General features: G+C 44.1%; 1 protein-coding gene across 1 annotated transcript in view; it reads left to right on the top strand.

The window, feature by feature from the left end:
* The window catches only part of LOC146869751 (E3 ubiquitin-protein ligase TRIM39-like), a 91,566-nt gene that overhangs the window by 5,170 nt on the left and 71,290 nt on the right, over positions 1–15,106 (top strand). The window contains exon 2 of the mRNA XM_085614168.1: positions 8,912–9,007. Coding sequence (XP_085470294.1) covers positions 8,912–9,007 — 96 coding nt within the window. The remainder of the gene's footprint in view (positions 1–8,911; positions 9,008–15,106) is intronic.

The following is a 15,106-nucleotide window of genomic DNA, read 5'->3' as shown; positions in this document are numbered from 1 at the left end:
GCTGCACCGCTGAAGGGTTCCATACTTCCAGAGCGGGTAAGCCATGAACTGGGCCTTAGGAGCCCCAGGGGACATATTGCCATCGGTACTGTGACCCCCTAGACTCTTGCGAGAGAACTTCCGAAAGGAGTTAGAGGGGAAAACGCTTGAATATGCCTTATAGTTTACATTCCCTAGATGTGGTAATCCGTGAATGGGGAATAACATCAAACCCCTCACTGCACTAAAGTTAGTCGTGCAGACAGTAGCCTGACAACTACTAGATTAGAATAGGATTGTATTATTGCTTTTGAATATCTTACATCGTTGCATGTGTAGAATTTTAATTTAAAATATTTATTTTTATATAGAAACAAGTATTTAATTGGACATGGATTTATTGTTTGCACTGCTTGCACGTTGAGTTATGAGTCGTCTTCTCTGATCTGTATCTGCACTCCCCCTTGAAGAAGCCTTGACTGCTTGTCCGACACTATGGAACTGACGGTCAGGAGCAGAAGGGGTGCTTGGCCCAGGTGAGCAGGATCCATACTTGGCCGGACCCTGGGACATCGGGAGTGAAAGGCCTCAGCCACCACGGGTTTGACCAGTAACTCCTGCTTGCCTTGTGGCCTACTGAAAGGGGCACTGACAATTCACTTCTCTTAGCCAAAGCCTGGAGTCCCCACTGAAGTATCTTCAGGCACAGGGAGCACCTCACAGTTTATTTAAAGACCACTGGTGCAGGGCACATCCATGAGGAAGGTGTTGCAGTTCACAATGCAGTGCCTTTCCATTGCTTTAATCATTATCCTTTTTTTGAAGGAGATTTGTGACTACAATTAAAAACAAAATTATGTTACCTTGTGATTCTACATCTGAACACATGGGGAAGAGAACATTCTGAATTTTCTACTGCCCTGAAACACCCCTCCAGCACAAATTATAGAGCTTCCAAGTTTCCTGGGTAAAGGACTAGTGGCAAGTCACACATGGACCAGGAAAACTTGGCAGCTATGCACATACCTTTTACTCCTCTGCAGCATCTCAAATGGGAAGCCCGGCCCAACCCCACTCCCTGTTCTAAAGTGGACATGAAGATTGGTGTTTACTTTTATTCTTCTGACTACAAAGTAAGACACTGTTGACTGTGACAATGAGGTTGACAAGACAGTGGGGCACTAACAACAACATTCCAGAAACCTTATTGTATATATGAAACCTGTAAAAAAGACAAAAGGGTTTTACAACTGCATGAACAACAGGGCTCGCAACAGTCAAGTTGACAACGAGGAAATTTTGTAAACTCATTGCGACAAAAAGGTGCAGTAGTTCAAGATTTGGCAAGATCCAATGCATCTCCTTTATGCACTTATGGGATCATTCCTTGTATTTAACTTTAAAGATGCAGGGGTGTATGGGAACATATCGTGCGTTCATGAATCTCTGGATTGGCGTAGATCAGGAATTCCTCTCCATCTGAGAGCCGTTCAGCGAGCTACGCCGTGGATGATGAAAACCCTCTGGCCTGACCAGATCAATTGCTTGTGTTGTTTAGAGGCCGAGAGCACTGTCATTAGATCTGAGTATTGCTGAAAATAGGCAACAATACCTCGTGGGTGGGCAGCCAAGGGTTTGGATGATGAGCCAACTCAATGTTTTCTTTGAATGTTGAGGGTAGAGCAATCCTTTAGACTCAAAAGTTTAGGAATAGTATGTTAAAGGTAGGTAATCCTATCCGATCCCTCAAGGCCTTCAGGTAAGCCACAGATTCTGAGGTTGTTGTGCCGATTGCAGTTTTCCAAGTCTTCAGTGTGTTTTTAAGTTGGTAAATTTCCCTAGATATGAGATTAACGCGTGCCTGTGCATCACTGATTCAGTGTTAAATAGCAGAGACTCTAGAATCCAGATTCAACCACTTCTCTTCTATCCTCTGAAGAGTAGCATTTGTTTCTATGACCAGAGGTTTCAAGTTCTTTGTTTCATTCATAAGATTGTCTAACGTAAGAGGCAAAGGAGACTTGAAGGGAGACAATATGTCCTTTCTTGTTCATGTTTCCAGATTGTTCTTTTCTAGGAGCAGAGTAAGGAATGGGCAAAGTAAAATTCTTAGATGTGGACAGCACCGGCGGGTCCATGATGAATGGTTAAGGCGAAAAGCAGGATAACATATCATAGTGCCATTCAGTTGAGAAAAATGAAGAGCAGCAATAAGAAACAGGGAAATGAATAAATGTGGTGGCACATTTCTAATGAGGAGTGAAGATGCAAAGTCCAATAATCCAGAAACTAATGGGAGCATATATAAATGAATGCCTCAAAAATTTCTCTAATAAACGTCCAAAATTGTTCTTGGGTCAAGGTCAATGAATTGTGAAAATATAAAGAGGATCTTTCATCCCTCCAACAGAGGATGTAAAAAGATTGCCTCAGTACGCTGCCAAGGCGGCAGGTTAGAATCTGCAGAAAATGGCAGAGGCCCGGCATCAGGAACGGTGTCAGATATGGGTAAGTATTGAAAAAGACCATGAAAGGGTCTGGAAACTCCCCCGCTGCTCTGGTGTCACCACATACCACTATCAGGGTAGTAGATGCAGTAAAGCTGCCGAAAATTGGCCTGTGGCTCCAGGGATAGTGGGAGGCTCCAAGTCTGACGGCTGTTTTGTTGCTCTTTCTGCCTTGGGTGCGTGTTCAAATCGGTGAAAGCCATAATGTCTCTTGGAAGGTCTTTACCACAGGTCTAAAGCAATTTTGTCGTATTTGGGGCTACCAACATTAGATTTCTTTTAAAATGGACGTCTTTCAGTTCTGAAAATGTGTGTAGATGGTGTAAGTATGCTTCAGAGACTATCACTTCTGTTATTTATATATGACCAGCACATTTTAGCAGACCGAAGAACTCTGCTGTGGACAGTCTTTTAGCTTAATGGGTGTCTGAATTTGAAGACAAGCAGTAATCGAATAATTCAGCTCAACAATTACTACCTTGAATTTTAGTGTCTGACAGAGAAAAAACTCTGACCTGCTTAAATTAAGAGTCTTTTCCGACTGCTACAGATACCTATTTTTGAAAAGCACGATACAGATACCTATTTTTAAATGCACGACTTTAAATAATCTGTTGAAAAACCCACTTTTATTGTATTGTTAAATATTTGGCTTTTAAAATGAACTGCTTCCAAGAGATTAACTAGAAGATTGCTTCTAGTTTTGTATTTATACATGCAATGGTTTTAATTAATTATGCATGAATAAATAAAACTTTAAAAAAACAAAACTTTAAAACAGTACTTCCTCAGAACAAGTGGCAGTCCCAGATCTTTCTCTCGCTCTTGACCAATGCAGATCACCTTTGCATCCCCGCGTATCTACCGTACAGGTTGTCTGCATCGAGCCACAGTCACAAATGTCTTTCACTTGCTCTACTGTGAGTCTTATGTCTCAAACAAGAGACAGAACTTCTCACTTGGTTGTAAGTCACGAGACAACCAGATAATTTTAGTTCAATACCGTATATCAATGACCGAATCAGTTCCGCATTTTAAATTCATTTCTCAAGTGTTGATCGGTGAAAAGAGCCGTATTTGAAAGGCTGAAGAATAAAACAAGTACACATCTGGAAGCCTAAGGGCTAAACTGCGTTTAATGCCAAATGGCAATAGTCAAGCAAAAATATAATCGGATCACGATCATTTGAGCCCACCAGAGCATCCACCATCCAGTTGGAGCAACAAGTGCACTAAATTAAGGCTAATGCAAGAATTTCTTTGTAAATGCAAATGAATCGAAAGGAAACACATGACAGAAAACTGTTACATCAATCGCGACAGACTAACCAGCAGGATGCAGGATCTTCTCATGGAAAGAATGTGAGAAGTCCTTGGACTAGCGTAAAGAAAATAAAAATTTAAAGAGGAGCACAGAACATCAGAGTGAGGGTAGGCTTAACGGTTCGAGCAGAAAAGTGGAATGTATGATTTGAAAACAAAATGGCTTCTGGGCCCAATAGAGTTATGAAAATTTGCCTGCACAATGAGACCACTAAACACTACAAACTAGTATAAAAACAAATATCAAATTCAGAAATATTAGGTATGGGTGAACTTTATGACTTTGACTGAGACACATGTATAGCACCTTTTCATTTACAGGCAACATGGGAGATGCATTTCTAATGTTTCTCTAAATATTTATTTGATTAATTTTGCTTCCCTAATAATGCTTTTTTATTAGAATTCTATGGGGGTGGCTTTCATTGTGTTTTTATTAGTGTTTTATTTATTTTGGATGCTTGCTTGTGTTGGTTGTTTTTGGACTGTGTGATGCATATTTTGATAAATTATCATAAATAGAAAAACCATAAAAAAAATTGCATTGATGGACCTGATTAGTTTGCCTTCCTGGACATTGCACTCACTCCGCCACTCTTCACACAGGCATGTTGTTTTCTACTGGTTGCCCTCTGACTCTCATGGTAATCTGCTTGTGGCATAGTGCATATCCTGAGACCCTTTCACTAACAATCAGGGTACAAGGGGAGGTCAATGTGTTTTTGTTTTCTTATTCATGTTTCTATTAAGTGAGAACCAGGTGAAATAATTTGTGTCGGGCACCTTACAGCAATTTAGGAGAATAAAAATCATAAGCAGAGACGGAACAAAGTCTACAAGTCGATGAAACTTGCTTCCTGTGACCACAGAGCAGTCAGGGTTTATTAGGTTCCAATTGTGACAAATGGTTTCCTAGGCCTTGCATACTATTGGACCCCAGACTTGAATACCAAGTATTACTCTATAGCACTTGCCCTCTCAGTGAGTGGAGCAGAGCAGTCAGGCTTACTCAAGAGAAGGGATCGACAACCCGAATACAGAAAAATGCATCAATGCTACCTAATAATTGAACGCCCCACCAGGGCTTTACTTAAGTTGAAAACGTTAATACACAGAAAACTAAATGCTGTGCATAAAATAGTGTTTAACAAAGAAAAACTGAACTCTCTAGTCTCTTGCCAGAGACAAAGCCTCAAATGTAACTGTAGCGAGTAGTCTTTAAGAACTACAATGGGGTATTTGGTCAGTGTTTTCCAAAGAAGGTGTTAGGTGTCCACATACGTCTAGCTTTCTTCTTTAGAATAACGGTAGCTAAAAGTGCAACACATAGGGCCTGATTAGAAGGACGGTCACCCAGGCCCTCGTCCGCAGTAGACTGGACTACGGCAACGCACTCTACGCAGGAGCCCCGGCCAAACTCCTGAAACGGCTCCAACGCATCCAGAACGCCTCCGCACGCCTGATCCTCGACATCCCCCGCCGCAACCACATCACACCCCACCTAAGAGACCTGCACTGGCTCCCCATCAACAAGAGGATAACCTTCAAGCTCCTCACCCACGCACACAAGGCACTCCACCACACCGGACCAGCGTACCTCAACTGCCGACTCAGCCTCCAACCCCTGCCCACCAGCTCCGCTCCACAGACCGCGCCTTCGCCACCGTTCCCTCGCATCCGAAGAGTGACCGCCGGCAGCAGATCATTCTCCCACCTCGCTGCCAAGACGTGGAACACCCTCCCCATCCACCTACAGCAGACCGAAGACCTCCTAACCCTTCAGGAGACTCCTCAAGACCTGGCTCTTCGAACAGTAGCAGCGTTTTCCCCCCCCCTCCCCTCCCCCTCTAGTGCCTTGAGACCCTCACGGGTATGTATTGCGCTTTACAAATGCTATGATTGATTGCGAGTTTTGCAGTCTTCCTATTGAACCACCACCGCTGCGGTCCCAGGAAGACCAAACGCCCGCCGGATTCAGTGTTCAATGCTTGTCCCATAGGAGAGCATTACAAGCATACTTCTGCCATGAAAGGGCTTCCATGTCGTGCATACCACACAGTGTACAAGCGACCGTGCACTTTGGGGGAGGCACATCATGTGCCCCCCGCACTACCCCCATGGGCAGATTTGCCCCGGGGGCCCTGTTGGTTGCCCCTTTCCATGCCTTTCCGCCAAGCATTTCATGGCGGGGTTACCGCCATGAAATGCTTGGTGTAAAGGCAGGTCGGGATCTGCTCGGCGTTGCTAGCATCAGCACAGCCACAATTCTCGGCGCCTTTGCGCACTGCCACTGCCACGGGATCCTGGATCCTGGCGGTGGCCCCACCATCAGAATACGACAGTAAGCCACCATGGCGGTGGCGGTTGGATTGCCACCGCTAGTACGCCGTTCTCAGGACCGCTGTACTCTTAATAAGGTCCATAGTCTCAGTTCTTTACTCATCACCATTCAGACAGCCACCACCAGCTCAAGTCATGACACTTCAAAGGTTACATGTTTCTCTTTTTCTTGACTCTACAAATTTGTGCTACTTCTTTTTTTTAATGAGATATGCTTTGGTTTTGTGACATCTTGGTATCTTTCCTCGAACCGGTTAAACCCCGAGTCATATCCACAAACCTGTGAAAAATGGCCCCGAAAGCCTACCCAAACCTTGCAAGCTGCAGTAGTCACTTAAAATGGTGTTGGGGAAACCTCCAGTGCTCAGGCCTAGTGTGCGGTAGTCCACCAGCTCGTCATGTGGGGGGGGGGGGGGGCTGTAGTTGGTTCTTGTACACTCCATTCTCCAGGCCAGGCGCAGATTGCTTCAACGCCATGTATCTAACACATTGCAGGTGGCAGTTGTCATTTGACACTGCTCGTGATCCCAGAGGCATGGCACCAGGCTACAGCTAAGACCCAGTCAGAGACTCAGGCGCGCCATGTCAAATGAACATATCTCCAATTCTCCATTGGAGAGGGTAAGTGGTTGCAGACTCAGGACAACTTCCACCAGCTGCTTATTCAACTCCCAAGTACAGGTTCAGAAGCCATTGTAACTCTTTTGGAGGCAGCTGGAAGGGGTACCCCGGTATCCCTGCAGAATGGATGAGGTCCGGGATGTGAGAGGCTTGCGCCGTAGGCATCAAACTTCTCCCTCTGGCGGTGCAGACAGATGGGGTTGATACACATTTTAGGTTTAATTAAAAGTGGTGAGGAACTTCTAGAGTCATCACAAATGTTCATTTATCTTCTGGTCAAAGCATCATGCACTTTGGCCAACATGTGTTTTGTGAGTTAAATGCTCCTCTAGAGCTATTAAGGTACATTCACCTCTAAAATGCATTATATAACAAAATCAATAACTTTTTTATATCACTCATACAGAGATTTCATACACGAAATACTTTAATACATTAATAACAATCTGGGGAACCTTATTATTTACTAGTGCATCTATGCAGGCTTACTCATTGTGTACAAGCGGTGCAACCCATCAAGCTAAATACTTTAAAGATCTAAACAGACAAACATTATTTTTCAATACATAGCAGCATATTACTCAATAATCTGATGATCGGAGTGCTCTAAAAACCTACGTAGTTTGCAATAAATCCTTAGAACCATAGTTTACTCATGTTTTACCCTAAAAGTCTCTAGTAATTATTACAAAATTAAGCATTAGAGAGGGGAAGGCGATGAAGCAGGTAACATGCCTCCTGGGTAAGACGGGTGAGATTAAGCAAGGATTGTTGAAGTTCAGCATCACCCCTAAATGTTGCCCAAAGGGGTAATGGAAAGGCAGAAATGAACCATTATTTAGCACTGGAGCATTTTAAAAGCTAAAGATTTAAAAAACAAAAACAAAAAAACCCATCAGAAATCATGTGCTGGAAAAGCTAATCATAAACCCAGTGCTTGCTAAGTAGTCACCACAGAATATCACAAGAAGCGTCTTGTCGTAAATGCTGTGCCCGCTACCGTGCCCATCAGCATACACTGTAGATCTGAGAAAATGTCAATCCTCACAATTTGTTTGCTAGAAAACATGCCCAGCATCATAGACTCTGCACTATCAAACCTGTGAATAGTAATGCCTTTGGTAACAGACCAATCATCATAACCTCGGGGTGGAGAACATGCCAATCATCTAAAATCTCGTCCCATTGACTATACTGTCCTGTATCACTTCCGCCCTGAGATGCCCAAGGGTAGTCATGCGCTTTACAAATCCCCTAAACCTAAACCTATACCTGTCATGATAAGTCATGTACCTGATAAAAAAGCCATTATCAACAACAGTCTTCCTCCCAGACCATAAACTAAAGTAGTATCTGAGAATGGGAATCTACCCGAGTATTCCTATTAGTGATCACATAATGAACTCGATGACTTCTGGTAACTTCTCGACATGTCCGTATGGCCGCGTGCTTCAAACAAGTTTGACAACACAAAACTCTCTAGTCTGGAGTTTACCAAAAAGATTTTTATCTTCAGTCTTTTGTAGTATGTATACACATATTCACAGAAGTCAAACATATTTACAACATACACCGTGACAAAACAAAACGAATGATCTGTACCATTGCTTGAGGCAATGTATGATGCTACAATTTACACATACTGCAATTACACAAGTAGACACTTATATACAACATATATATGCAGGTAATTCAAAACCCACATCCTCTTACGGATCAGTCCTATCTGTGATCAAACATCTAGTGTTTTCCTAGTGTCCTATTACTTCATATCCTGGGGACCTGCTTCCCTTGGGTCCTTCCTCTACTATTCATGATGGCATTCATGTCGGTTATCAAAAAGCCTGTTCTCATGAATGTCATGAGTCACTTGCCAAGGAGAACATGCCATGAGAAGTGTTTGCCCAGAGACTATGGCTTACACAATTACTGCCCAGATCAAATGTTGACAGGTGTCCTGCCCAGATAACATGCCACAGGAGTTACTGCCCTTCTAGCGTGCCCTCTGATAGAGGCATCTCCATGTACCTTTGGCAGTAATAGACTGTTTTATTAAAAGACAAATATACAGTATCTCAGCCTCTGAAGGATAGTTGCATATTATGTGTATGGTTTTGAATGTGTGAACTTTCTTCTTTTAGGAGAAGTTTCAGAGTTACCTGGACTGTGTGAAGAAAGATCTGGAGGACATGCTAGAACTGCATGGCAAGCAAGAGATGAAAGTGACAGAACTGGAGGTAAGAGAACAGCGCCTGATCTACCAGTAGCAGGAGTGAAGACTCCAAATATTGTCTCGCTTTACAAGTTTCCAGCAAGACCTAGAATTCGTATCAGGAATTGACCATACCTAGGGTAGGGTTATCCTGACTGTGCTTTGAAACTATCACCCGCAGCGTCCACGAATATAAAGACATAAAGTCACTTTAAGACCCCGGGGTTTTCATGATCTTTTGTTTGGATGTTGCGTAAAGGTGATCAACTGTATCCCCGATTTGTGCTTCGTTGTCTTCTCAGTGGAGGTGACCACAGTCCAAGGGTGATGGTAACATGGATATTATTAAAGTGCATCACTACAAGTTAAGACAGGGGCCTCCATCTTTTTCTATATGAGAGCAACTTCTTATCAGTGAAAACAGTCCAGAGCTGCTTTGGCTTTGACCATTGTTGCATCAGTGACCACATCAAATGCAATCACTATAGTGACCTCACCTTGAGGATTACTAGTAGTGATCACCTGTCAAAACTAAATATCATATCCAGGATATTGACCAATACAATAGCATGAAACTATGTAGGTATAGATGTACTACGCTTAACTTCACGTCTACATATATCTGCAAAATAAACAGATGTGGAGTTTGAATGTAAATAAGAGTTAAGCTCACCTATAAAATATTACCATTCATAAAGTGGCTATATCCTCTAAATTACTCACTGTGCTTGGCTGCACTACAGGGAGCTGCTTACCTCCTGAGCTATGCGTTTGAGACCCCTGTTTTAAGGAATCTTTCAAGGTGTCTTGTCCGGTATCCAGTTCCCCCTAGTATTCGGTGGATTTTCCTGCGTGTGTAATTTGTCCGCGGGCTCTGGAGCAGTCTGCATTCCTCCAGCTTCCACCTCAACCTTCCTTCATTACTGTTCGTAACCTCCAGGACATCCAAAGTTTGTCTTTGATGTCCAGCAGAGCTGGGATTTTAAAATATGGTTTTATCCTCCTTTGGTGTAAATCCACCCACAGTGCTAGTGAAGGCAGGTGGCCAGTCATAAATCCCAGATTCAGTAGTTACCTTCTTTTCTTTTTCAACAAGTAAGCAATCTGGGCATATTTCCACATTGGTATCAGAAGAAGGGGACTGTGAGCTGATGAAGGTCCAGTGCCCGTGCTCCCAATCGTAATCGATTCAAGACCAGGGCGGTCACTGTTCCTATAGGAAAGGTGCAGACAAACCAGCGGGGGCAGTCACTAAGACTATTTCTTGTTGCCCTCACACATCCCTGGGGATGTTATGCTTCATCATCAAGCGGGTGCTCCTCGTTGGATGGTGCTGCAATGCCCAACGGGTCCCCCAGAGGGTTACTCTGGCGGAGATCTCTTTAATTTGGTTGCCATCAGATAAGTGCGAGGGTGTCCAAAGTGGGGTGGTGAGTGAAATATGGTGGTGTTGAATTAAAACTGACTAGGCGATGTCAAGCACATCTTTATTCTGTAGACGCCCCTGTCAGGTTAAAAAAATAAAATGGATTGTGATTGCTACTTCAAGGGTCAATGATCGGCCCAAGTAGCTTGTGTGATTCAGTCTGGGTCAACATGTTTTGCGCCTCTCTGGTCTATGCAAGATCCGCAGCGCTTCTTCAGGACCAAAGGAAATGGTGAAATAGTTTACCCCCTTTATATCAACATGCTAGGTTCTCCCTACAGAGGTGGTACATGTATGGTCTGTGTATAGAGATCGTCCGACCGAGAAGGTGAGCAAACAAGCTTTCGGAGTAGAGGCAGGGGACGTGCACTCGATGCGGGGTGTCTGCAGTGCACCTACCCTGTCCCTCTGCTCGCCCGTGTCCTAGAGGAACAGTGACCCCCCTGGTCTTCAATTGATCATATGTCCACGTCACCTCTTCTTTCAGTGAAAAATATTTCTAATTATCTTGTGTACTATTATTAGGCATTCGAGATTTATCACATCTACTCGTATTGGTTATCTTGTATTCAATTGTTAAAAGGTTGGAAGGAACCTGAAAGCAGAGGGGACAGTGTCTGGGTCACTTGCCAGTGACCTAGGGCAGGATGGACCAATGCCCACAGATGTCGGGTGCTTCAGGTGAGTTGACGGGTGTCTTGACTCTTCAGCCACGAGGTCTTTGACGAGGCATTGACGAAGTCCACGAGCTGGATTCGAGCTGTCCCATGAAGTCTGTCGAGTGCTGCGGTGTCGGCGACCAGATTGGACCCAACAAGCCCTGGCAACGGCAAGTCTCGTGGAAAGCGAAGAAGGACGGCGGTACAGACCAGCAAGGTCTGAGGGACTCACCCTGCGAGGGTAAGTCTGGACACGTCTGGAGCAACCAGGAAAGTCCAAGCAGATGAGGAGTTGCCTTCGTGGGGATCCACTAGCCAACGGGCTAGCGATCGCGAAGGAGCCTCGAGCGGTCGCACTGGAACCTGGCCCTCGGGTCACTCGTGGAGTGGAGGCCAGAGATCTTCGGTGCAGTCTGTGCTCACGGCTGGGGCTACTCGGGGCCCAAAGCAGAACTTCAAGGATGAACAGGAAGTCGATGTACCAGCAATAGTAAGTGGTGCCCAGAGGTCACGGTTCCTCGTCACCCACGATTGCCACGGGCCTTAGCTTTGCTGTGGACTCAGGGTAGCCTTGGAAGTCAGGAAATCCACCTCTGGTGATGCAGAGACTTCGGCGTCCAACGGGAGCTTCGGAATTGCAGACCAGATGGGAGGTAGCTCCTGCAACCGGTTTGAACTGGACTATGTACAGGGACACCAAGTGTGCCCCCAATGCAGGACTTCAAAGCACCAGAGTGTGCTCCCGCCCAGCCCCAATACACATCTACCTGTCTGGGGAGGTGGTTACACCTCCCTGGGACAGGAAACCTATTGTCCAGGCCTCCCCTGCCGGAGTTTCCGTCACCAGCAGGAGGCCAGACCCGTGTCTGTGGCAGAGGCATCCATTTTGTTTAACAACTTGAGTAACAAAGAACGTAAGGCCTTGACAACCCTTCAATCCAGGACAGATATAGTGATTAAACCAGCAGATAAGGGTGGAGCTACCGTTATTCAAAGTACCAACGCATACAGAACGGCGTGTCTGAATCTATTGGCAGATACCAGATATTACAAGAAGATCAACAGGGATCCAACACAACGTATAACAAGCATTGGCATAGCCAATAGGTCTCGCCTTTGGGACCTTATAAGTGTTTAGCCATGCAACAGTTGCATAACTAAACACTTATAAGGTCCCAAAAGCGAGACCTATTGGCTATGCCAAGCGGCCGTGCGGTCGCAAAAGTGAAAGTGATCGCGATCAAACGCAAAAGTGAAAGTGATCGCGATCAAACATCAAAGCGGCCGTGCGGTCGCTAAAGTGAAAGTAATCGCGGTAAAAGTGGCGCGTGCGCGCGCGCACATGCACTGTAGCTCTAGGCTGGCCTGGTAGCACTTTTTGGAGCCCTCTCAATAAGTCTCGCCAGACCAGCGCATGCGCTGGGTCAGGCGAGACCTAAAAACCACTATCATGGCACTTACAACAGACGCCCTCATTAAAGAGTGGATCACTAAGAAGGAGTATGCTTTTTTGAATCAGGAAGACCCCAGAACTCCATTGTTCTACACAATCCCAAAGATACACAAGGGAAAGACTCCTCCTCCGGGCAGACCCATTGTCTCTAGCATTGGCTCTATCCTCGAACCATTATCAAAATATACGGATTGGTTCCTACGCCCTTTGGTGAAGAGGGTTAAATCGTATGTCCAAGATACTAAGCATCTCTTTAATCTCCTAACACAGGTGGAATATAATCCAATGGATAACTTTTTGGTTTGTTTGGACATGGGAGCACTGTATACAAACCTACCTCAGACAGAAAGCATAAGAGCAGTTCAAGAAATTCTGGAACAAGAGGACTGGCTATGGGCAGCACCAATTGAGTGGGTGATCACTCTCATACATCGGGCCCTTACTGAAAACTTCTTCACCTTTGAAGATCAACTTTATTTACAAGTACACGGTACTTCAATGGGCAGCACATTCGCCCCTAGTCTAGCATGCCTGTATGTTAGCTGTTTCGAAGACCAACACATATGGACACATCCATTCAGTGAAAATATCTGTAAATGGTATAGATATATTGACGATGTCCTTATGATCTGGAAGGGTGACTTAACGAGTCTTGACAACTTCAAAACGTGGATTAACTCTTTGAACCCTCACCTTCAATTCACTATGAATGTGCACAAGGAAAGTATTTCTTTTCTTGATGTTACGTTTACAGCAATAGAAGGTACTCTTTAAAGTTCCATGTATACAAAACCTACAGATAGGAACAGTCTATTAAGATTTGACCGCGCCCATCCGCGTTCCTTAAGAGAGAACCTTCCAGTAGGTCAATTGCTCCAACCTTCAGACCTACAAAAAAGAAGCAGCTGTCCTTACAAACAAACTCAAACAAAAGATGTACCCTACTAAGATCGTAGAAAGAGCAAATAAAAGAGCACGTAACACTCCACGAGAAGCTCTTTTAGAAACACATGTAAAAGAACAGCCGGATCAATTGATATGTGTGACTACGTACAATTCTTCATCTAATGTACTGAAGAAAATAATAAATAAGAAATGGTCCATACTAACATCCAAAAGACTATCTTTTGAAAAACCCATGTTCTCATTTAGAAAAAATTCCAGCCTAAGAGATGCCTTAGTACACACTAATACATTTACACCAAGAAGTACAAATCAGATGACACTATGGGGAACACCACCTGTCATGGGACACTACCCCTGCGGATCATGTGTGGCTTGCCCATTTACAGAACACACTAAGACTTTGGAATTAGGCTTACAGTCACCGTGGGAGCAAAGGTCACACACTAATTGTAATTCCGAATCCGTAATTTACATGATTAAATGTCCATGTGAAATGATATATATTGGGATGACTAGTCATAAGGTCAAAGTTCGCATTAGCGAACATAGGAGCACCATACGAAGAGCAATAACAGCTACTAAACTAACAGCACACTATCACGAAAAGAATCACAAGGACACAGATATGAAATGGACTGTACTGGAAAAGGTTAAAAGCACGGGTAACCAACAAAAAAAACTCTTAGAAAGAAAGCAACGATGGGTATATCGTTTGAAAACCCATGAGATTTCATACCCTGGAACCAACTCAATAGGTAAAGCTTTCCCTTCCTCATTAAGATCTATCTGGTGCGACCATGTGTCAATGGTATGCTTTTTATAACAATTTCTATCTATCTGTTGAGGGGTAATTGTTAAAACATCATCAAATGCCTCCCCTAAATCAATTGAAAGGCAGTTCCATATTGTGGGTACGAGCGCATTATAAGGATTCCCCAAGATAGGACAATAGACCATGTGACAGGGTCTCACCATTTTGCAAAACAAACATACCCGTAGGTTGAATTTGACAATAACGAGTTCCATCTGCTATTGTATTACTAATTGTTACAATCACTATTGAACCACCGATACCGCTTTTGTTTTTAGCCGATAATAAGCCACTCTGGAACTTTTCAATGTAAAAAATACCTTTTATTGACATCACGACCCCCAATAACCTAAACTACACTTCCCATCGTTCCTCAACTATTGGAACTACGATTTGTTACGTGTCTGATTGGACTACTCGTCCGATCACGTGGTTGGTTGAACCAATCCTAGGTTAACAATACAAACATGAATGCCTATGCCCTCCGGACAATGTAACGGAGGTATTATCTCCACTGAAGCTAAATACTGGAGTCAGCGGGTGCCTCGATCCGCAGAAGTAATATAATTTTGGAATCATGGCTTTTTTAAACAAAGTTTCCACACTTCCCATTATACTTGGGATCACACGTTTACGTGATCCATCACGTGACGGGGTTGACCAATCCCGTCTCACTACACTAAATGCGGAAGTATAAACCTACCATTCTACGATACACGGCGCAAAACGCCGGGGATCGAGACCAAGTAGGTGGACAGGCGGGGCAGGACTCTTGACGAAGTAAGTGGGAATTTAGTGAAGGACCTTGAAAGGGCGAGTTTCATCCTTACGGAGAGAGATGTTTATACAATCAGTATCTCCACATACCT

This window comes from Triturus cristatus, chromosome 1_1 (assembly GCF_964204655.1).
Source record: "Triturus cristatus chromosome 1_1, aTriCri1.1, whole genome shotgun sequence".
Lineage (NCBI taxonomy): Eukaryota > Metazoa > Chordata > Amphibia > Caudata > Salamandridae > Triturus > Triturus cristatus.
This window is presented reverse-complemented; position numbering and strand designations above follow the sequence as displayed.